Source organism: Pelobates fuscus, chromosome 2, assembly GCF_036172605.1.
Source record: "Pelobates fuscus isolate aPelFus1 chromosome 2, aPelFus1.pri, whole genome shotgun sequence".
NCBI classification, from domain to species: Eukaryota; Metazoa; Chordata; class Amphibia; order Anura; family Pelobatidae; genus Pelobates; species Pelobates fuscus.
Genome location: NC_086318.1, coordinates 137,933,116 through 137,957,168, shown reverse-complemented (window position 1 = coordinate 137,957,168; position 24,053 = coordinate 137,933,116). Strand labels below are relative to the sequence as shown.

Sequence of the window (24,053 nt, the reverse complement as noted above, 5' to 3'; positions counted from 1 at the left end):
CACCCTCACCTCCCCCCCACATTGTCACCCTCACCTCCCCCCCACATTGTCACCCTCACCTCCCCCCCACATTGTCACCCTCACCTCCCCCCCCACATTGTCACCCTCACTTCCCCACATTGTCACCCTCACCTCCCCCCACATTGTCACCCTCACTTCCCCACATTGTCACCCTCACTTCCCCACATTGTCACCCTCACTTCCCCACATTGTCACCCTCACCTCCCCCGCACTGACACCCTCACCTCCCCACATTGTCACCCTCACCTCCCCCCACATTGTCACCCTCACCTCCCCCCCACATTGTCACCCTCACGTCCCCCCCATTGTCACCCCCACCAGCCCCCCCACATTGTCACCCTCACCTCCACCCCCACATTGTCACCCTCACCAGCCCCCCCACATTGTCACCCTCATCAGCCCCCCCCACATTGTCACCCTCACCTCCACCCCAACATTGTCGCCCTCACTAAAGCAGATTGCCATGGTGTGCCAATGTTATGCCTCTAAAGCTGATTGCCATGGTGTGCCAATTGTATGCTTTTAAAGATGAATTCCATGTTGTGCCAGTTGTTTGCCTCTATAACTGATTGCCATGATGTGCCAGTTTTATGCCTTTAAAGCTGTCATGATGTGCCAAGTTTATTCATTTTTAAAATATGCAATAAAAGCAAGTGGGTCTCAAAAAATTACCGTTTTCAAAAGTGGGTCTCGGCCCATAAAAGTTTGGGAAGCTCTGCTCTATATCCCACAGGAAGCCAATGCAGGGACTGACAAAGGGGGAAGCGTGGGAGGTGCGGGCGGCCAGGAAGAAGAGCCTCACCGCCGCATTCATTATAGACTGTAACGGGGCAAGTTGGGAACAAGTAAGACCACTGAGAAGCGGATTACAGTAGTCAAGGCGAGAGAGGACAGCGGCATGGACAAGCACTTTAGCTGTATCAGCTGTTAAATCGGGACGGAATGCGCGCTATGTTTTAAGATGGCAGCGGCAGGATTTGGCGATTGATTGGACATGAGGGGTGAAGGAGTCAGAGTCAAAGAGAACACCTAGGCAGCGAGCCTGCGAGGTAGAACGGATAGTAGCGCCATTGCCTTGGAGGGAAACAGACAAGGGAGTAGCAACACTTGAGGGAGGAAAGACAAGTAGTTCTGTTTTGGACAGGTTAAGTTTTAAGGAAGTGAGCAGCCATGTATTTGGAAGCAAGAGGCAAGAGGGGTAGTGAGAAATTTTGACAGATAAATTTGCTTGGTATTCACATAGAAATGATACTGAAAGCCAAAGGAGCTGATGAGTTTACCAAGGGAGGCAGTGTAGATTGAGAACAATAGGAGACCAAGGACAGACCCTTGGGGAACACCAATGGGGAGAAGAGGCAGAGCCAGAGAAAGAAACACTGAAAGAACGTTAGGAGAGGTAGGAAGAGCACCAGGAGAGAGTAGTATCTCGTAGACCAAGATTACGGAGGATAAGAAGAAGCTGTTGATGATCAACAGTGTCAATAGCAGAAGAAAGGTCAAAGAGAATGAGGGTAGAGTAGTGGCCATGGGATACTTTGGTCATAGCTGTTTTAACAAAGTGACAAGCGTGGAATACAGATTGAAGCGGGTCAAGCAGAAAGTTGGATTCAAGGAAGTCTTTCAATCTCGCATACACAACTCTCTCAGGGATCTTGGAGGCAATCAGAAGTCGTGAGATAGGGCGGCAGTTGGATGGGGAATTAGGGTCACGGTTGAGCTTTTTTTTTAGAATGCGGGTAACGTTTGCATGTTTAAAGGCTACCCTTAAAGGAAATGTGCCAGAGGAGAGGGAGAGATTGAAAATTTTAGTGAGAGGCAGAGCAAGAGAAGAAGACAGGATTGAGGGAACAAGTGGTGGGGTGGGAGGAATGGAGCAGAACAGAAACCTCTTCTGCTGTAGCAGGTGCAAATGAGCATAGGACAGCTGAGGGAGTGTGGTTAGGGGAAAAGTTTGTAGGGGATGGAGAGAGATCTCGTTCCTGATTGTAGAGATCTTCTCTGTAAAGTGAGTTAAAAAGTTTGTGGCGGTCAAGTTGGAGGAAGAGGCACAACAGGGCGAAGAAGAGAGTTAAAAGCATGAAACAGTCGTTTGGGCTCACGGGAGAGTGTGGTTATGAGTAAATTTGGGGGAAGGGAGAGGCTAAATACACTGTGTTACACTGCAACATCATAGCCAAAAGCACAGAGTGAAGTATTGTCCTTTTTATTACAGTATTTTTTAAATATATATTTAGCCGAAATAAACAATGGAAGAACAGAAGTTTCCCTTTAAATTATTAAAGTCATTTTAATGTATTCCATAGCAAAGAATAGATTTCTCTTGAAAATCAAACCCTTCCATCTGATCTCTTCTCATGGGTGTCCATGCAACCAGATATTCATCTACCAGCTCCTGTTCCTATCTACACAGTCTGATGCGGAGAATTAAGACACTGTAGAGTACAATTGCCGCCACTTATACTTTTGGTAAACACGATTGTTTTCCTAATAGATTCAGAAATTTTATTTCAAGCACCATTCCACAGGTAAATATGTCATTAGAGTGTACTAAACAACTTGAATAAATATTGACATCTTCCATGATGGAGACTGTTGAAAGAAATAAAGGAATAAGTAAATTTTAAAAAAATTAAAAAAGAGAATGTAAAAAATAAAGTAAAATACAACCAGAATGAAACAAACAAAAAACAAAAAACAAAGTGAGTTTGACACAACTCAAAATAGCCAAGTGTAATTCCATGATATTTTGACAAAATAAATTTTTGTTTACAACCAGCAAAAGATTTAATGGCCAATTCTTCACATTATGTAGTGGGTACCCACCCAACAAGTTCTATCTTTATAAAAATACTAGTAAGATGTCTTGATTATTACAGATTTTGTTCTACGGGGTGAGCGGAAGGATCCCTAATCTTCTGGGATTGGGGTATTGCAGTTTCCATGAAAAATTTTGATATGACTTTCACATTTGTAATATTCATCAAATATATCAGCATAGCCGTGGTCTTTCCACCACGTGCAAAGCTGTCTGTTCCAACCACAATCCAGAACATAGAAAAGCTCTGAGTGCTCCATTCCAATCATGGAGAAGAAGTCTTGATCTCCAAGATGACCTTTAAATCGGTATTTCTCTGCAAGCTGCTTTACAATATTGGGATCTAACAGCTGGTTATAAAGTTTGGACTGGCGCATGGCTTCTAGATTTAGAAGCATCACTCCACTATTGAATCCAGGCATTCCATCAGGAGGAGGGTCTCCAACCTTGGTGTTCGGGTTCTCTCGGCGGTACTGCCAAAAAGTATGTCTGAAAGAGAGCATATGAAGAGATACTGTATTACAATACAGCTGCAGAACTATGAACAGTTTTCAGTTCAAGAAATTATATCAACAGTCTAGGAAAGGATTAAAGTAAACGGATACAGATAAAGTCATGCATTGTGTTTTGAGCATGAATGTGAAAATAATAGACATCCTGTGGTAATCTAGCTCCTGAGGTATATTATCATACAATGTACAATATCAAACCATGAAAGCAATGTGGTAGTATATAATATCTTGAAGTATTTAAATGGAAAGACAGAGGGAAGGATTGATTGGTGAATATATCACAAATTAATAGGTTTATTTCTGGCAATGTGCAAAGAAAACATATTACTTTATTATATAACTTTTATCCTGATAACTCTTCTTCTACTCTAATGAGAGCTTTAGTTTCAACATAGATACAACATACCATTCATTAGACAGTGTAGATGATCACATATGGCAAACTGATAAAGATAATGGAGGTAGGCAGTGGTGCCCAGCATACCCCAGGTAAGAAGTCAAACCATACAAAAACATCTTGACTACTTGCAGTAGAGAGGTCGGGTGGCAATGCACAGATTGCTGCTGTGGTTATAGCCAAGTGTTTTATTAAAAGCTATCAGGTACATCCATGTTGTGGCTAGATCTCAGCTGATGGGTAGTGCCGTCTCCAACGTTGTACTGGTCTGTGTAGATTGTGCTTTCTGTTTCCCCAATTGCACAGTGTTGTAAAATATGTTGGTGGTTTATAAATGCTTGTCGTAATAATAATAATAATAATAATAATAAGATAATGATAAGCAGAAAATTCTTAACTATGCCATGTTCTAATTTTTCCCCCCTGAGATTTGTCCAACTTCTGTACATGTATGATGCAACAATTACAGAACTGCTGTACATGAAAACATTCTGGGTGCCTATAAGATGCTCAGTAATCGTGCAAGCAGCTTAAAAAGCAAAAGTCACCGACTCATATTCTGCATGGTAAGAAAGAAACAGAACGCATGTCTGTGTAAGATGAGGAATAGAGAGCATTTAAGGACATTTATATTATTTATGAACAGAAGATCAGTAGCAAGAATGTAAACCGAGAACTTGCATAGTGCACGGAATGGGTGCTCTCCTATGTGTGAGCATAGGGTCCTCCTTCTTGGCTAAAAAGGCTCCTACACTACTTCAATATCTTTTTCTTCTTTGTATATTTCTAAAAAAACTTACATTACAAGCAAAAAGTCCCTGAACATTTGATTTTTAGATTTTTTTTATGTTTATCGCCTTTGATGACATAGAAGATAAGCACTTCTAGAAGATTTATTCTTGGAAATACATAATTTTTCAATATGAACAATAAAAAGACATTAAACAAACATTGCAGAAAAGGTAAAGCTAGAGAAGTTTAATTCTGCATTAATACTGTGGTTTAGTCAAATTATCTAGAATAATATTGTGGATTTGGAGAAACATTTCAAACTCTATTATCATGGAAGAGGTATCTGTTCCTACACACATCTATCTATCCATCTGTGAAGAAATGACATGCTTGGTGCCTCTGGCAGAACCCCTGCTCATTCATTCGTATGTTCCCTCCCTCCCGACCCCCCATATATTATTGTGTTTCTCCTAGATTTTCATGTATTATGCCCTGCTCCCCATTCGGGAGCGTTCATACGCAACATAAGTGCAAAACTGCAAGGGAAGTAATTAATGAGTGCTCCCCTGGGTGGCCGCCATTTTGTGTAGACGAACGCCATCCAGGGGGGAGCATTCGTATGCCGAAAGGAGACGCTTCCCTTGCCTGTGATTCGCAGAGTAGCGACACAAATGGAGACCTGTCGAGAAATGCACGGTGTGTGGGGGTTCTGGAGGTTGGTGGGGACACTTTTGGGACACTGGCCAGTTTGGCGGGCTTTCTGTACCTGGAAAACAAAGAGAATAGGTCCCATTTCCCACGTGCAGACTTACAGGTATAGAGGATCCTGGGCAGAAATCCCTGGTTTGATGGAAGACACCTTGCACAGGGTTAGATATAAAAGCCATGTGTGGCATAATAAAGCGCTGTTGTACCCTTTATCTAGTCTCGGCTGATGTTTGGGGATGTGATTGTTGAAACAGCAGGATTTACTTATATGCTGCACTTGGGTTCTTGGAGAACGTATGAATCAGCGCCCAAACTGCGAGCTATAATCACCAAGTACCTAGCAGTTCGGGAGGAACCAAATGAATGGGCATACAAAACAGCAGCGTTCGTTACACCCTCTATCCATCCATCCACACACTATGGGCAGGTAAACCCAGCACTCGCAGCCAATCACAGCCATCCTAGTTGGAAAAAAATTGTCATTGTATAATTCCAAAGTGTTAATTCAATATTATTAATACAGATGAGGCTGGAACAGCCCACATACTATAAAAACATAACCAACACATTAAACTGAGTTATGTTGCTTATAGTGTCCCTTTAAAAAAAATACAAGAAATCAGGTAATCTATACCCTACTACAATGTATCCTTCCTGGAAAAAGTACTTAAAATATTATAAAGCACTTCCACTCTCCCAACAGCTTTTGAAACGGATAATAGGTATCTACCACCAACAAACAGATCAAAATGTGCTATGTTTGCATGAGTTGAATCATTTCACGGTGTTAAGCACTTTTTACATAATCCCCTTAAACTGTAATTTCTTTCGAGTGCACCTTCCCTTTGTTCAGGGAATAGCATATCACAGTCAATTCCCAATTCAATTTTACCCAGGAAGTCTAATTTGTTTTCACAATAGGTTTCTTTTACTGGTGAACTTCAAGAATTTATTCTATGTAGTGTACATTATTATTCAGGTGGAAAAATATTAATGGGGTTGGGGAGCACTCTTGATGTTGCCTTTTTCCGCACCAGTCCTATTTTGTATTAATATTCCACTGTTTCTGGAATAAACATTGCTGGGACTATTTATGTCTATATGCACAAAAAGACTAGTGGTAGTCATGACAGCCCGATATCTATTAACTTTAAATGCCTTTCGAGCTTATTTCAGTGCTCTTCATCAGTCATTGAGGCAGTCAGAGAACACTCTCTGCCTGCAGCTAATTGATTCACAGTATTGTTCAGACTGTCCCGGATAGTGGATAATTAATAACAACTTCAGAATGTATACATTGTAAGAACATACTGTTGTTATGGTTACTGTTGTTCATACCAAGTAAGATAAATTAATTGTATTATTTGTTTAAAAGATGATTGGCAGCCACATTATTACATATGTGTGTTTTCCAGAGCTAGACCATGCAAATAAGGGTTCCATTACATTAGTTAGTCCACAACCCAAAAGGGGAAATAATGGAACAAACAGAAAATGATGAGAAAAGGAAAACTCGTGATGAAAAGCTGGCTGTAATGAATAATGTTGTGACGAGGGTGATGATGCTTGAAATGAAGATGCTAAAGAAAATGGAAATGAGGAGCGGTACCAATATTGCAGGTACATTGGGGCTTTGTATGCTGCTCATCTGAGTGTCATGTTGATGGTGTCAGCATATATGTAATTCTACATACATGCTGACAACACCAAATAAGTACACGGACTGATGTGAATCAATGCGCCTGTCCATTCCTCCAATCCAGTGATGAAGTGGCACATAAATATAAAACAGTGTGCTAGGGAACAAAAAATTATGACTGAATGGGATTAAAACAAGTCAATCTCAGTAGGGTTGAAGGCCTACATGTGATCTAATAATTTAGAAATATATTTAATGAGATCCTTTGCCCCCTTCTTCGATGTGAAATTTAATGTGCACATGTTCTATAAATTTGACCTCCACCCCTACCTGCCCCATGTGCCTCACACTAGTTTCCTGTCAACCTTGAATAATAGATTCCCAGAAGACCAAGGCACCATAGAATGGATTAATTTCATAAGTGCAATCAGGTTACTCACAAGTGCTTTGGCTTGCCATTGATTGAAGTGGCTTGACTGCATTCTGGCTACTACCTAATACTACTAAATAGAAAAGACTAATGTCCAATTCAAAGCTATACATAGGGGCAGCGCTATACAGTTATCTATTAAATGCAGCAGGTTCTCGACACAACCCACCTCTTCCCTTGTTCCTTCAGTATTCTTTGAGAAGAGTGTTGGAGGGCACTGTTACTAACATACATTTCTAAAGCATTGCTTACAATGGGCAGCCCATTAAAAGTGCAGAGTATTAGCCTATCACCTATACTCTTCTTTACTAGTCCCATTTGAAAGCAGTCTAAATCCATCAGGTAAGATGGTGCCCAAGATTACCAGAACCAACAACGACTTCATTGAGATGAAGACGTTATGGAAACTGGAGTGTTCCATTGGATAGTTTGATCTTGTTTGTTAGTCCACGCGTTGTACAGCGCTACGGAATTTGCTGTCACAATATAAATAATAAAATAATAATAATAATAATCACTTCATGCTCTCCATAACTGGTGTCCCAGCTATCTCTAACATTTTACCACATACGGTATATGTATTTTTTGATTAGGAATTTATTAATATGTGCTCTAGCATGAAGGGGAGAAGCGTGGTAGTTCACCATGCCCATAAGGGACGCTAGAGGAAAACTTGCACTCAAGAATATATATGATCATATTTTGTAGCAGAGTCCCCAATATGTTACCCTAAAATCTTAATTTTTTTTATTTTTTTTTAGAGAGAGTATAGTGTGGTGTACTGCATACGTGAAACATATAGTAGCAAAAGGTCATCAGCGGTATGTTGGTTTTATACTTCCCCCATAGCAAACATCCCATTAGCAACCGCTATTGTTTACCAGGGCAAGTAAAAGGAACGGTGACCAACCGTAGGGAATCAATTATTCTGTAGCTCTTTATTTTCTCTAAGTAAGGTCTTGGAAAACCCCACACACGGCCTATTAATTTCGGTTCATGGCTTGTAGTCCAGAAACATCCTGTTGGGTATTGTGGTGGCTCTGTCTATGTGATTGTCTGTTTGTTGCTCGGAGCCCTATTTGCTAAATATCATAGTTGGCAAGTGAAGCTGTTTCAATCTGTTATGTTAGAACAAATCAAATTGTATTGCAGTATTTTGCTGCATTATTTTGTGACAACAGTGAAGATTTTTAGCCATGAGAAGTAAGTGTGTGTCTGTTAGTTTTGGTTCTTAATGGATATAACATAAGGCTGCACAATGTTTGATTATTTAAAAAAAAAAAAAAACTATTCCCACAATCATTAATCTATGTCATAGCATATGATGGAAATATAATCATTACTTGCCTTTAGTGTGCATTTGAAAGGAGCGGGAATAAAGGAGGGGGGGAAGGGGAAATCACATTAAAAATGTTCATTGTTTATTAAAAAGGCACTCTTAATAAAACCCCTTCAGTTACTTACTTTAATCCAGCACCGGGCTCCCTTGACGCTGGTGACCTCTCCTCCCCTTTCGACATCCACTCCCCCGCACGCGCATTCAAAGTGTCCATAGGAAGGCATTTCTCAATGCTTTCCTATTGACGTTCTGCGCGATGGATGCGAAATTCGCATCCAGCGTCGCAGATACGCCTCTAGCGGCTGTCCAGAAGCCACTAGAGGCTGGATTAACCCCAAATGTAAACATAGCAGTTTCTCTGAAACTGCTATGTTTACATCTGAAGGGTTAAAACCTGAGGGACATTGCACCCAGACCACTTCATTGAGCTAAAGTGGTCTGGGTGACTATAGAGTCCCTTTAACGGTTTCATTGCTGCTGGAAGTTTCAGTAAAGAAAGGTAAGCAAATATTCACCTCCTGTCTTTAATAATATTTTGATTATTCGGTCACTTAAAGGATCACTATAGTGTCAGGAAAACAAAGCCTGACACTATAGTGCCCTGAGGGTGTCCCTTCAGCCACTTACCTTAATCCAGCGCCGGGCTATCCTCCCCCGCCGACGTCAGCGGATCGGAATGAGCGCGCATTCAAACTATCCATAGGAAAGCATTGCTTTCCCATGGACGCTCTGCACGATGGAGGCATAATATGCCTCCAGCGTCGCAGATGCGCCTCTAGTGGTTGTCCGGAAGACAGCCACTAGAGGCTGGCTTAACCCCAAATGTAAACATAGCATTTTTTCTGAAACTGCTATGTTTGCATCTGAAGGGTTAAAACCTGAGCGACCTGGCACCCAGACCACTTCATGGAGCTGAAGTGGTCTGGGTGACTATAGTGTCCCTTTAAGTTAGAATAATCCCTAATTTCAAGACATCACTGAATACTAGAGTACTGCTTATAACCATTTATAAACATGAGCTTAATATTCCTGGCAACCATTTTTGTTGTTTTATTGTGAAAAAAAGTATTACTTGATATGTTCATTGTGTAAAATGATTCTTCTGTATTCAACACCCTTAAAAGTGTAATATATTGCTCTGCAACAGCAGTGGAACCATAGAAAAGGCAAGCTTACAAGAGCATGTATGATGCCGCATGCTGGGGTTACACAAGGTAAAACATTCAGTCAAAGCTTTGCGGTGTACGTTTCAAGAAAACTTTTAATCAGACACATCTTCCAAAAGTTGTACTGCGGCTTAGTAACATGTGAGAGGAAATAAATCCTCAGTGGATCTGTGTTAAAATCGTTATACAGCACAGTGCACTGCAGGAAACATAACCCATATCCTTTTATACAGTAACAATTTGAATGGCTCAGCAAACATGAATATACCGGTAGCTATTTTAACGTGCACCTGCCTAAAGGAAGTGCTTTCTTTATTATTTATCAGGCAAAACTGTATAGAAAATAGAAAGGATGTTACCTCCTCAGCGATAATATTCCCCTATCTTAAATTGGAACTGTCATTTTCCTGAAACGGACTGTTCCTCATTCCCAGTAAACGCTATCAAAGCACTTGCTAGGATGCGTAGTGGAGTGAAGGCAAGTAAAAATCATATTTATTCTGCAGCAATTTTTGTCCAGAGCAATATCATTCCCCCATGATGCTCTTTGATAGAAAAATGAACGCAAATGAACATACCCTTCCTTCTATAGTGCTGCCCTATCAAAAGCACCTGTGTGCATTTATTTGCATAATAGCCAGGCATACAATGTTAATCGAAGGAAAAAAATAAAATTATATATATATATAATGAAGGTAACTATAGGTTGTGTTGTTTAAGTTAACTATAGGTTTGTGCAAAATCACAGTTCGGCTTTAAAATATCCCAAGACTATACGCAGAAATTTCCAACACTGGAACTAAGCCGCAGCAAGCTGGTTAGTTTGAAAAGGATAAAACTGTGCAATCTGTATGGTTCATAACTCGAGCAGATATAGGACAGCAAAGGAGTTCAAAGGGTGCCTGACGAAATGTTAAGTGGGTAATCCCAATTATCTAAAGGAGACAGAACCATATTATTGTATACTCATTACTACTTTATACTGATGCTTGCAAACAATTTCACCATCTGTATGACTGCACCCTTTCTTAAGTGTATGCCAGGGGCTTTGTAACATTTGTTAAAGAAACATATAACAAGTCCTATATGCATTATTAAAGGCATTCCTGCAGGTGGAAGCTACAAGGCCATTTCCCTTTTAAGACAAATCTGTTATTTAGAGAAAGACATGGCAGAGTCAGTAGGGTTTGCAGAGAGAGCCTCCCTGGTTCAGTGGATGTAATTACTGAGAGTCAGCCACAGGCATGGAAGGACAAAAATAAATTGAGCTAACATTTTTGTAGATGCAAGGCACAGATATAAGTCATGGCTGGGTCAGCTCATGTGAAACAAGGTCAGAGCATGTCTAACAGCCACAGTCACTATATCTAATAAACAGGAAGAGCTATGCTTTTATTTCTTGCAAGAAAAAAATAATAGAAAATAGATTTCTAAAAGAAAATAGTCACAAGTGTGCTGTATAAACGTTATTATAATGATACAACAAATGAGTTCAGGAGTGGTAGAAATTCTACTGCACCTATAATCCCCGAAAGTAGGGTAACAAACAACATGTCTGCTTAATTCAAGTGCAGTTATCACAAAAGTATTTAAAGGTCTGCATTCACTTTAATAGTATCTTTAGGTACATTTTGTTACATACCCCTCACCTCTGAAAGGGAAAGTTACCTTACTCATGGGTTACAAATGCTGCATAGCCGATGTATATAAAATATTGGCGGTTTACCAGGAGGTAACAGAAAGACTATATATCAAATGGCATAGCTCTGTACCTCCCAGTTGTCCTAGTTGTTTGCCACAGAATTAATTGCTTTTTCAAGGGGTATCATTCCTGAATTGATGACATTTATAATTTAATATTTTCTCCCAACGATTCAACATAGAAACCAAGCAACTATAGTAATACTATGGTTCAAACACTGGAATGTATCCACAAGAATAGGCATAGGGGCTTATTCACTAAACATCAAATTGCAATGAAATAAAATCTGAATGCCAAAGTTTAGAAAGTAATGGTGGTTCTAAAATACATATCCAAACATGTATTCCTGACCCATCAATGTTAAACCCAACATTTAAGTGGCTTGCCCCCACCTTAGCCCTCTTAAAAGGAATTAAAACATATCTTATTTCTAGCGCTGTGCAGGTCCGCCGGCGCTGGCAACACCCCGCCTCATTGGTAACATCATCAGAATTGCTGATTCCCATAGGAAAAGCATTGGATTGGCTAAAATCAGAAAGGAGGCGGGATGGGGTCGGGGCCAAAGGCCATTTTGGCCAATCAGCACCTCCTCATAGAGATGCATTGAATCAATGCATCTCTAAGAGGAAAAAGCGTGGAGATGCTGAACGGCAGTGCTGCCTACTGTTCAGCAATTCCAGTTGCCATCTGAGGAGTGGCCACTTGGAGGTGTTCCTAGGGGCAATGTAAATACTGCATTTTCTCTGAAAAGCCAGTGTTTACAGCAAAAAGTCAGAAGGGAATAATTATACTCAAAAGAACAAATACATTAAGCTGTAGTTGTTCTGGGGACTAGTGTCCTTTTAACTCAAAGGGTTAGGCCTATAAGCAGCTCCTAGTCCAAAGCTCCCTGATTCAAGCCTTAGACTGCAACAAATTTAGCTGGGCAGAGTTTACAAATACTGGATTCAAGATTTAGATTTTGAAGTTAAACCATTTGTTAATGGTTTAACACCTTTATTTAAGATGCTGGCAGGGGATCTTGTCACACCTAATTCAGATAAAGTTGTAATGGTGCCTGAATGTTCCTTTAATGGAAAGATCTGCAGCATGATATTCTTGATCTGTTAAATGCATAAAATGTAAATGTGCTTATAACTCAGGAAGAATCATTCCCTTGTAAGTAACAGCCACTAATCCCTAACTAATCAAACAGTCAAACAGATCAAAGACACATTTCTTCTACACTGTCTTGTGCAAAGACGGAGGATACTTTCACATAGGTTAGCAGGATAAAAAAAAAAAAAATAATGTAGAGAAACGAAAAAAAATAAACACCACAAAATCTTACAAAAAAAAAGCCGTCTAGGCGACACCAATTATAAAGCACTGGCTATGGAACTAATTGCACTTGCAGACCTGAAAACATGCTTACTGCAAGTTTTTAAGGAATTTTTTCTCTACCTCTTAAAGATTATTAATAATCTGGAATGCTCAACTTTGTCTCATTACTATTTACATTATAGTAAATACTCTCCCCATATAAAAATAATTGTTTTACTGGCACCATATACAACTTATAACAGTAATACACTATGTTTTGTTTTTGTGTTCTCTTTTAGATTATACAGCCATTTCCCATGTTTTGTTGTTTCTATTCCCATTTACTGGCTAATTAAATAAGAATCATATTGCATAATATGCATAAATTGCATAAATGATACCTTTATCCCTATTATAACGGAAAAGGGAATGTATTTTCTTCAAATACCCCAATCAAGTTGCAGATCCTGAATCTGACCTACCTATATGTTCACTTCCCTCAAATCTCAGTCAACTTTTTTGTAACAATATCCATTATTTGTCATAGAGTGAGTGCAGATTTGAGCAAATATTTTTTTCTAAAAATCACATGGATTGGAATGGCAAAAAAACTTAAAGCAGCTCTGTCACGCTCCTCCTCAAAAATGTGTATTTCATAAAGACAGAATCATTACGAAATACTCACATTGAATGTCTTGAACATTCACTGAAAGTCCAACCTATATAAAAAGATATACTAAGACAAAGTAGGGACTAAGTATTAGCTGGATATTAGCTCATTGAAGTGGTCTGGGTCTTATGATATTAAGGGGTCCTCCTGCCCACTGCATTCAAACATCAACACTACATTCAAATGCCAACACTACACACAAGTACACTACTGCCTTCAATTGATGAAATGACTTAAAAACGCTCAACTGCATTCAAATGCTAACACTACACACAAACACAAACCTACATTCACACACTCCATACAAGAAGATGCTAACATTCAAAAACACAAACACTGCTCAGAGTTAAATACAACCCTGCAAGGTCAGGCAAATGGTAGACCCCAACTGGCAAAGCATTGAAGGATTTGTATGGCAGATGGGGATCTGCCTTTTGGCCACCCTTGTGATGTGGGAGGGTGGGTTGCCCAAAAACGTCTTGCATCATGGCCCTCTCTATATCAATTCCGCCACTGGTTCTAATATCTGTCTAGATAACTGCCACAAAAGCATGTTTTTGGCAACATGTAAACATTGCCGTTGATCACAAGACGTGATGATTTTGGTCCTTAGAGTGTCTTTTATTTCGACCTCTTTTACAGTCAAATTATCCTGAGTATTGCATAATTTAGTAAAAAGTAACCATGTCTCCTAATTTGACTCTGTTTTCAGCTCTAACTTCCGTACATGCCAATGTTCTAACATGGTTGTTTATACAAAGTAACGTCAAAAACCTGCTGTGTCCACAATCCTTCCTTCCTTTTAATTACGGTGTTTTAAATTTTATATGCAGGCAAGTATGGGGTGGTTAGCTCTGACAATAACACAGTACAGTAGAGAATACCAAAATATGAACATAAAAGAATTAATAAATCCCTCTTGGTAACTTTAAATGGTATATACCGGTATGTCCTTAAAAATTGCATGTTACTGTGAAATTGGCCATCAAATCCATCTCAGCATCATAATATACTGTCTTTAATTCAATAACAATAGTTTGGACACAAACATTCTTGCATTAAATATCAGTCAGCAGTCCATGTTTTTTTTTTTTTTTTACCAAAGAATTTTGGTTTATGAACTTTGTACACATAAAAAGACAAGTGCACAAGGCACAGCTGCGTGGTCATGCTCTGGCCCTATTAAATGGGATCTGTTATTGTTGTGAGTGGTGTCTCTCTTTAAATCTCTGCAGTGCATATGCAATTTAAAAAGCAGAGATGTGTTTAATACTGACCTTCACGGCACATTCCTTTTAATACCCTCCACTTCTCTCCAGAGGGTCACTGGCTTGAAAGTGTTCTTTGTAAACACAGCGTCTTTGGTCAGAGGAAACATCTGTAAGCCTGAACTTCCAAGCATTGATACACAGAGCCAGACAGGACATTCCACGTGGGTTTCTCCTGCTGTCCTGTTACTCACATCTCTTTCTGTAACTTCATGTTTCTGTTATGTTGTTCTACAGGGCAGCTGGATGTGGCCTGGGGAAATGCCTTATCCACAATAACAACTTTTAGCAACCGTTGAAAATCAACACGCCACACAACACAGTATTACGGAGTATTACCATATTCAAAGCACAAGTCATGCTGACAAATGTCAGGTTTTAAATTGGAGTACGGATAGGTGTTCTTTTAGACGGTAAAAGGTTTATAGATATGATCTATTAGTTTATAGAAACAAAACAGGCAGGCAGATAAAGAATAATATGGTAAATTATCAAGATTATACATTCATCATAATCACTTTGGATAATTAGATGCCTTTATGAATTCTTTATAAGCAGTGGCGTTAGGATATATTTTTAGGGGGGGCAAATGGTGGGCCAGGGATGTGTGTGTGTGTGTGTATATAGACACACATGCTCCCTTAAACCCTCTGCAAACTGCAGTCTCAGCCAGGTAGGTAATGTGTCACACCTTAGATGTAGCTGCACTGTCCATTTAGTTCGCATCTACCTCATGGATTGAAGAATCCATGTCTTTTTTGCCCCCACCCCCTTACCATCCATATCTCTGTTCCCCTCCCTTTCATATCTTTTCTCCCCCCTTCTTCCATGTCGTGGATATCATTTGTTTTGTATGCAGTGTGCAAATTGAATACAGTGTGTGTGTGTGTGTAGTGGATGCAGTTTCTGTGTTTGTGTAGTGTAACTAGTGCTTGTGTGGTGGATGCAGTGTGTCTAGTGGATACAGTGTCACACATAGACACAGAGCCACACAGACAGAGGCAGACAGTCACACACACACACACACACACACACACAGTTACAGTCACACATAGGCAGACTGTATCACACACACATATATATATATATATATATATATATTTACAGTCATACATAGCCACACACACACACACACATACACAGAGGCAGACAGTCACACACACACACACACACACACAGTTACAGTCACACATAGGCAGACAGTATCTCTCTCTCACACACACACATATATATATATTTACAGTCATACAGACACACACACACACACGCATACAGTCACACACACACACACAGTTACAGTCACAAACACAGAGGCAGACAGTAACACACACACACACAGTTACAGTCACAGATAGGCACACAGCCACATATACACACAGAGGTAGATAGTCAGTCACACACACGCACACAGAGGAAGACAGTCACACACAAAGTTACAGTAACACACAGGCACACAGCCACACACACACACACACACACACACACACACAGTTACAGTCACACACAGGCAGGCAGGCAAACACAAAGTTCAGATAGTGACACACACAGAGGCAAACACAATCTCTCTCTCACACACACACACACACACACTTCACAACAGGCTGGCTAACATGGCAAATGTAATTCACAGACATACGCAATACCAAGGTTAGCTGTCAAAGCCCTAGGGAACTGTACATTTAACGGGAAAATCTTCCATATAGAGAAACCTAACCACCCATTCTGATTCTATTGTGTACATTAGTTGATTTACAGGAATAGATTTGCATTAACATTATGTGTAGCCAGAAACCAGAAGGAAAAACACATTAGATCACTATTCTCATTCAACACACCAAACCAGCGACGTTGACTTAATGAATTCTATATGGGGATAAAGGTTGGAAACATCATATCCCACTTGTTGTAGACTTTTAAGCCCAATAACATCTGAGGGTCTTGCAGGCTTAAAATGTGTGCTTCATTTACCCTTCGAACAACTGTAGAACATTTTGGGGCTTAACAAAATCAAATATTGATAACATTACCATGAATGAAAAGTAACAGAGAGATATAAAATAAATTGAATCAGAAGAGGGAAATGGTTTAGGATAATGTCTGGAAACTATTATTAAATGAGATGCCTATCTCAGCGTGGCTTCTTCCCCTGTCATTTGTATGTCTTTCACTTTTAGTCCAATAACAACAATTGCTCTGTCAACAGCAGTATCTGGAAACACAGTGGGTAGTGTTGCAACAAATACATGTTATGGTTCCGAAGGTAGTAACAAGTAAAAGATTAAGTAATATTGTTACATTTCCCAGTGTATTGGGTAATATTTCGGTAAACGCCGGTGATTAAATGTCCTTTTTATCATCCTGATTTCAGAAGCAGGACTCTACTCAAGCTCCTACCTTATTCACATGGGAATTTAAATTTTTATTGATCATGCCAACTTTTACATAAAACAGTTGTTTTTGTAATTGAAATAATGGTTTCCTTTTCCCCATCCTGGAATAGTTTTTTTCAGCCTTGGGTGAATGTGACAGTACGGGGGAGGACGCTACAAGAATACATATTTAATATAAGATTAATAATAAAAAGTCTGTGTGTACAAATATAACATGCAGTGGCTAAAATATGTAGTGATTTGGGAAAGGATACAGCTAAATTTATTCAACTTTAAGAAAGTTGAAGAATGTTTTTAACTGACCCCCATTAATAATGATGCAGTGCTGTTTGGTACAGCAAACTAAGAGAGCATAAGTAATGACAAGAAAAGTTGTCTCAGCTATGGTCCCAAATGGAACAATAGCACTAAAATTAAAATAACAAAAAATAAATAAAGAGAGAAAAAAAAAAGAGTCAATCAAGTGAGAGAAAAAAAATATAACTGCTGCAGTGAGCTTGTTTAAAATCACTTAGAAATGAATAGAGGGGGTGGACGCAAAACTCAGAGCTCCTATCTACTCTGTAGAAATTGAAGTTTTTTGTGGTGGAATAATAAATAATAAAAGCCCATATAGACGTGATATTGGCGAACTCCTGTGGATTTTGCATAAGGCCTCTTGGGACAAGATGGCGCCGGAGGACGGGAGCTGCTCTTATTCCTCGGAGGAAATCTCCTTTGATTATGGCATCAGTGGGCATCATCAGATTATAGTCCATTCAGGACAAGACCTTGTTCCTTGCAGCTATACGTGGAAAAACTCCACTAATCTTTGAGGGCTCCTCCCTGACCATGTTTTCAGATATCACTCGCAGTACACTCACTTGGAGAAAGTCCTTACAGTCTTTGCTGTAACAACTCATGGGCTGGGATATACCCTATCGCTGGAGCACACCAAGGATTCTCCTCCTCACCCACAAGGGATTGACCCGCAAAGCACGAAGTTACGTCGAATTGGAAGCCCACGTACACAAGCTTGGCCTTGGCAACTTGGCCATGCCTCCTTGGGGCATCTGGATCCCTCTAGGATTGCCAAATTCACTCCAAGATCTTCTCAGCAACCTGTGCTAGCGAGCGAGCCAACATGCAGGGCCAACTAGGGGCACCAGGCCAGGGATACGACGTTCCTGAGACTTTTATTTCCACCACTACGACTTACTTATATATCTGAAAATGTTTCATATGTTCTTTTAGTTTCAGTTTTTATTAGTATACTCTCCACCACGTAGGTAACAACGGGAACATACCTGTACCCATTCACCTGGGTTTCATACCTCAATGTTAGAATTGTTTTTTGTTTTTTTTAAAGTGGTTTTATTTTATTTAATTTTAATCTGCTACGCTGCTCAGTTACTTATATGCCCTCCAGGGGTCACCTGAATACTCACCTTCTTAGCTTCAAAATATTTTGCTATCAAAGCGACTTACCCGCCCATTCACTCCTTCCCCCCCCCCTACACAAAACTTTGCAATAAAATAACAGTTATAAAACATTTTCATCGGCTCCCCTTTCTTAATGCTCATATGAATCCAGTATTTTAGATGCATTCCATTTTCTTTTTTTGTCACACCATTAAGGCGGTTTTATTAAGGAGCATAATATATCAGAAAACATCTGAAATGTTTGGAACAGGATTAAAGGGACATTATGAGCACCAACACAATTTTAGCTTAATTAAGTGGGTTTTGTGCATAAATCCTGTTTCTGTAGTCTAGCTGCTCGATTTTCTGCCATTTAGTCACTGTGCAATAAAGCTAGTTTAAATGTTAGATCTCTCTTTACACAAAATTTTTAGGGAGACTGTGTAGGTCACGTGCAAGGGAGGTGTGATTAGGGCGCATTAACAGTCTGTTTAATTTAGTATTTCTTATTTCCTTCTCTGTTGCATGTAACAGCCTCCTGTGTGTGATTTAAGTTCAATGAACAGAGCAGGAGATTCTAAAGTAAACACAGTGTGCATAAATACATCTGATTGAAAATTAAAACATTTTCATATAAATGTGGCTAGGGCAGGATAAACAGAAACAAACGTGAATTAAGTTTTAAGTGGCAGAGAATTAAGCTGTGGGCTATGGGCCATGATGTTTTGGTGCTTAGAATATCCCTTTAAAAGAAATACCATCTTTGGACAATTCTGTGTGTAGCTTTCTCTAAAAAAAAAAAAAACATACATTAAAATAATTATGTAGACAATCCAGCATTTGAGCAGAGGAATGCAATTCCATAATATTTTACACACGCTCATATATATATACAGACATACATATACAGTCCCGAGGACCTTTAAGGCTCATAACAAAGTCCCTTTTAACACTAAACTTTCAACCTTAATCCACAGTCCTTGCAAACCTAACTACTTTTTAGGGGTTCTGTATCCATCATACAAAAATTGGCCAAATGTTGAGTTGTTTATAAATGACTCAGAATGTAAGGGTTAATGTTTAGTGACAGTGTATGTTCTGGTCCTGCCCGATTTTAGGGCCCCCCCAATTACAGGGAGGTGATCCTATGCATTATTATAAATAACTGTGTGGATGATGTCCGCATTCATGAGCTATTGTCTTACAAAATATGATCTCCTTATTGAAATAACAAAGAGGAGATCATGCAACATTATATATTTATTTTATTAGGCACATTATTTTTTACATATTTTTTTAAATCCTGTACTTTATAGATGGTGATGTCATCTGTAGAATTAATCCTCATAATGAATTGGGCTATAATGGATGGATAACATTCACACATTCTGTGGACCATAATCTAAGGCAGACCGTGACTAACAAAAAACATCATGTAATATAAAAGATATATTATGGTGTAGCATGTATTGGGGAAATCAATGTCATCTCAGTGCCATTTATAAAACACTCAATTTTTGGTCTTTTGATTTAATATGATGTCTATAGAACCCCTTTATAGGTATGGGGTTCTGCTTTGAGATAAATACATGAGATATCAATTGAAAATTAGCAAAAAGCAAGCATTTATGAGAACAGTCAACATCTCAAATAGCTTTTTCTTTGGTGCGTCTCGCTCAGGTCTACTACAGGTTTTAGCTCACTTCTGCTATAACAGGCAGAACCTTAGCCTGCCACATATCACCGATCTCAATAAAAGGTTATCCCAGATCCAAAACGCTGAAAAGGTAAACTGAGAAATAAAGTGTCAGAAAGACAATTATTTTGGCACACTACAAAAATGTTAATTTTATTGAAGTTTTCATGCAATACAAGCCAAGCATGAGGCACCAAATAAAGTAGGGATGGAACCCAGTCCCTAGTACTGAAGATCCTCTGTGGTGGAGAGGTAAGGCTGATGGCCAAGTAAGAAGACAGATGGAAAACAAAAAAATGGAATAAAAGAAAAAGAAGGCATAAGACTAAACCAAAAGCCAGGTGAGCAGGAGGCAAGTCACCCCCAAATGACTACACCACAAGGAGATTCAAGGCAAGATTCTAGGAAGCATAAGCCACCAGCCAGAGGCTCCATATTTTCAGGAAATTATCAAAAGGTTAACTGATGGCTGCTGTAATTTGATCCATTTTGATCAAACACCAAAACATAGAATCCTAGCCAGGCAGGACCTCAGAGCCTGTATATAATGGTCTGGGTGGAGCATCACATTTAAGCAAGTGGATAAGCAAGCAGAGATTCCCACAGAGGCATATTCTTCTGGCAGGACCACAAGGTTTACAGTATGTACTCTCATACCCATGGCCCTGGAAACAAGGGAAACCATATGCAAGGTTCAGTCTTTCCTAAACTGGAGGAATACATTTATTTACAAAATATTTTACCAGGAAGGATTCATTAGATTTCTCTCACTTTAAAGTATGTCCTGGGCCTACAAACATGTCATTGTTAATTTATGTATCAGCGTGCCAGCACTTTATAATATTTCTCCCTAATAAAGGTAGATTGAGTAATGCATATTGTATTAGTAAAGATATTAGACCAGTTGCCCTCTTCTAATTGTTTCCACACTGGAAGTGTCTTTGTGTAGTGTGGCCAGGTGTGGTAGTTGAGCGAAATAACAAATGAGCGTAAAACATCCAAATCAGTCCCATTTTCTTATGTCAATCTACAATTTACAATTTTCATCTGGGTGGGCTCTTAAAAAGGATCTCATAAAGTAAAGAAGTTAATTTGCCAAAAATAATTTAGGTGGCTTGAGCTGGTGCACCAATAGTGCTCAAGGAACAAAATTTAGAAGCACTTCCACTGAAAAACAAATCGAGGTGAGTAATCATTGCAGATGCCCAATCAGGTGCCAGCATAGGTACACCATCCACATTTTGCAAATTAGCCTGTGGTAGGGCAAAGTGTAAGGTTTCACATTGTGGTTGATCTTGAATCCCAGACAGGCCCCATATTCCTCCAAGACACTATACAGAATAGGGATAAAGACTGACCAGGAAGATATGTCAGCAAGATTATCTCAAAATAGGCTCAATCTTTGTCCCCCACCAACACTCCCCTCATATCGCAGCAAGCTGATATTCTGCAATCCAGTGACTCGATAGCTAGAGAAAACAAGAGGGGCACTAGGGACAGCCTTGTCTAGTTGAGCTACTAATAGAAGCTACAGTGACCCTTCCAATGTTCCCCAGGTCTTCAGGCAAGAGAAGAAGCCGAATCCACCTCATGAAATTGCCAAACTACTTCAAAGACGGCAATTGGTAGCTCCAGTTCACCTAGTCAAACGCCTTCTCGACATCCTTAGACAGCAAAAAAAGTTGAGAGGACAAGATCCACATTTCCTGAATGTTGTCTGGTACATCATTCACTGAGATGAATCCTACCTGGTCCAGAAGAACAAAATGGGATTAAGCTGCATAGCTAAAATTTTGGAGTCACTGGTAATACGGATCATGGGATAGTATTATTTTTTTTTTTTTTTTTTTGCAGTGCTTAGGTTTTACACACACGCTTGTCAAGCCACAATAGCTAGTCCAAGCCAATGAAGTAGTACATGTTTTACATTTCACAATATCGTGGCATTTGTACATAGCACTTTTTTGTTAGTTATAGAACCTGACTACACGGGAAATCTGCTAGCCTCATCGTTTGGTCATTTAGTGAACTGGTTAATCCTGTAACCTATGGGTTAACGTGCTAGGTGAACCTTGCTAAATCTTGCTTGTAACATAAAGTAACATCGCTGTACTAGTTAGACATAAGGTTTTTATGCTGTGTCAATATAGGTATAGCTTGCAATGTGAATATATAGGGTAAGGGTACTAGATGATACTTTTTTAAGTGACTGATTACTCGTGGGTTAACTTTGCTAGGGTATTCTATCCTGCTTTTGCTGTTGCGATTGTTTAGAACATAGTTTAACATGAACTTCGAGTCCTGAGAGTAGTCGCTTGTGTGAGCACCCCACAGCTTCGCCAGCGTGCAGTTAGGTATTCCTGCTCCCCGGAGGGATGTTGGGCAGGCTTTGAGACTCAGGCTGGTTCCTCAAGTCCCGTCTGCCTGGGTTCTGTTTTGTGGCTGCTGAAGGTTGTTAAGTCCCCCTGCGCTGAAGAGTTTGTCTCAGCCGCTTTACTCCAGCCGTTTGGTGTCTTCTCCTTGCGGTTTTGCAGTTAGGTGTCGCTGTGCCGTTATGGAGGTGATGTGTATTCTGTGCCGGTCGGCTGAGCAGACCCGGGGGGTTGTCTATTAGATCTGGGTGGCTGCATATGTCCACTTGTAGTCGCCTTCCAGACCCACAGGGCTTGTGTAGGTTGCATCCCCCCGGGAGCCGCAGGTATCTTTGCGAGCCAGGAGGGTCATTGCGCCGCCATTTTAGATATGGTTTGTGGCCTGGTCTGCGTGTTGGCGGTCCTTCAGGGCCCCGGGTGCTTTGTTGTAGCTGAGGCTGCAGAGTGTATAGGGAGCGGGCCGGGATCACCCCCGTCGGCCGCGGGGGGGGGGGGGGGGGGGGGCGGAGGGGGGACAGAACAGGGCCCGGTCCGCTCAGCTAAGGGAGTCTGGCCAGACAGCATCGGGCAGGATAGCGGGCGGCGACTGTCCGTCTTGCTCACCGCCTGAGTAGGCCTCATCCAGAAGGAGCGGTGCGTGTCTCTCTCCGGGGGACTAAAACGTTAGTCCCAAGCCTCTCCCCGGTTCCAGAGTCTCCCCATGTGCCGGCCCACCTCCGTAGGTCGTCGGGTAGGGCAAAAAGTTTCTTGTTATAGATTAATGCTTCGAAAGTTGCTGGAGCTGCTGTGCCATGCGACCGGCCAGCATGGAGGTCAGGCCCCGCCCCCGGGGGCAGTATTTTTTATACAAAAGGTTGGAATAACATTTTTATACATGGTGCCTGCGCACAAAACCAGCACACAATTGACAGTGAATGCAACATTTTTGTTTAAATCAAATACATTTGGCTTCCTCTATATTCTACCTGCCATAACAGTAGTACTGAGCACTTAACCCCTCAGTACTAAGCTATTAAATTCTGCCTAGACTCTTTATGTAGAGAGTATCTAAAGGCGGTCTTAACACTCTCAGTCATGGCACAGGTGGGGGTTTAGCTATGCACAGTGGTTGCAAGTCCATGATTTACAAAATGCATTCAAGCGTCAGCACCTTAATGTTCTTTTAAACCAAGGAGTTATTGACCAACATATATTAAAAAGAAAAGTAAGAATCGTTAGTTGAGATTTGTGCTGCTAATTACTGCATTGTATATACAAGTCGATGGTTTAATTCACAATAGAAAACATGGAAAAAGAAAGCATATTCTTGAACCTTATATGATTAGATCCACATTTGACATTGGCAGAACCCGTGCCGCCTGCAATGTCTATTGACTTCATTTTAATTCAATCGTCCAGTGGCTGTTTTATTTGTGGAATTAAAAAAACACTAGAAACAACAGGGGACATTAAAAAAAAATATCCAAGCTTAACCTTAAGTAGAAACATACTTT

General features: G+C 40.2%; 1 protein-coding gene across 1 annotated transcript in view; it reads right to left on the bottom strand.

Annotated features, from left to right (window-relative positions):
* Positions 1–2,709: 2,709 nt before the first annotated feature.
* XXYLT1 (xyloside xylosyltransferase 1) overlaps positions 2,710–24,053 on the bottom strand; it is a 252,437-nt gene continuing 231,093 nt past the window's right edge. Inside the window, exon 4 of the mRNA XM_063442762.1 lies at positions 2,710–3,325. Coding sequence (XP_063298832.1) covers positions 2,929–3,325 — 397 coding nt within the window. The 3' untranslated portion in view covers positions 2,710–2,928. The remainder of the gene's footprint in view (positions 3,326–24,053) is intronic.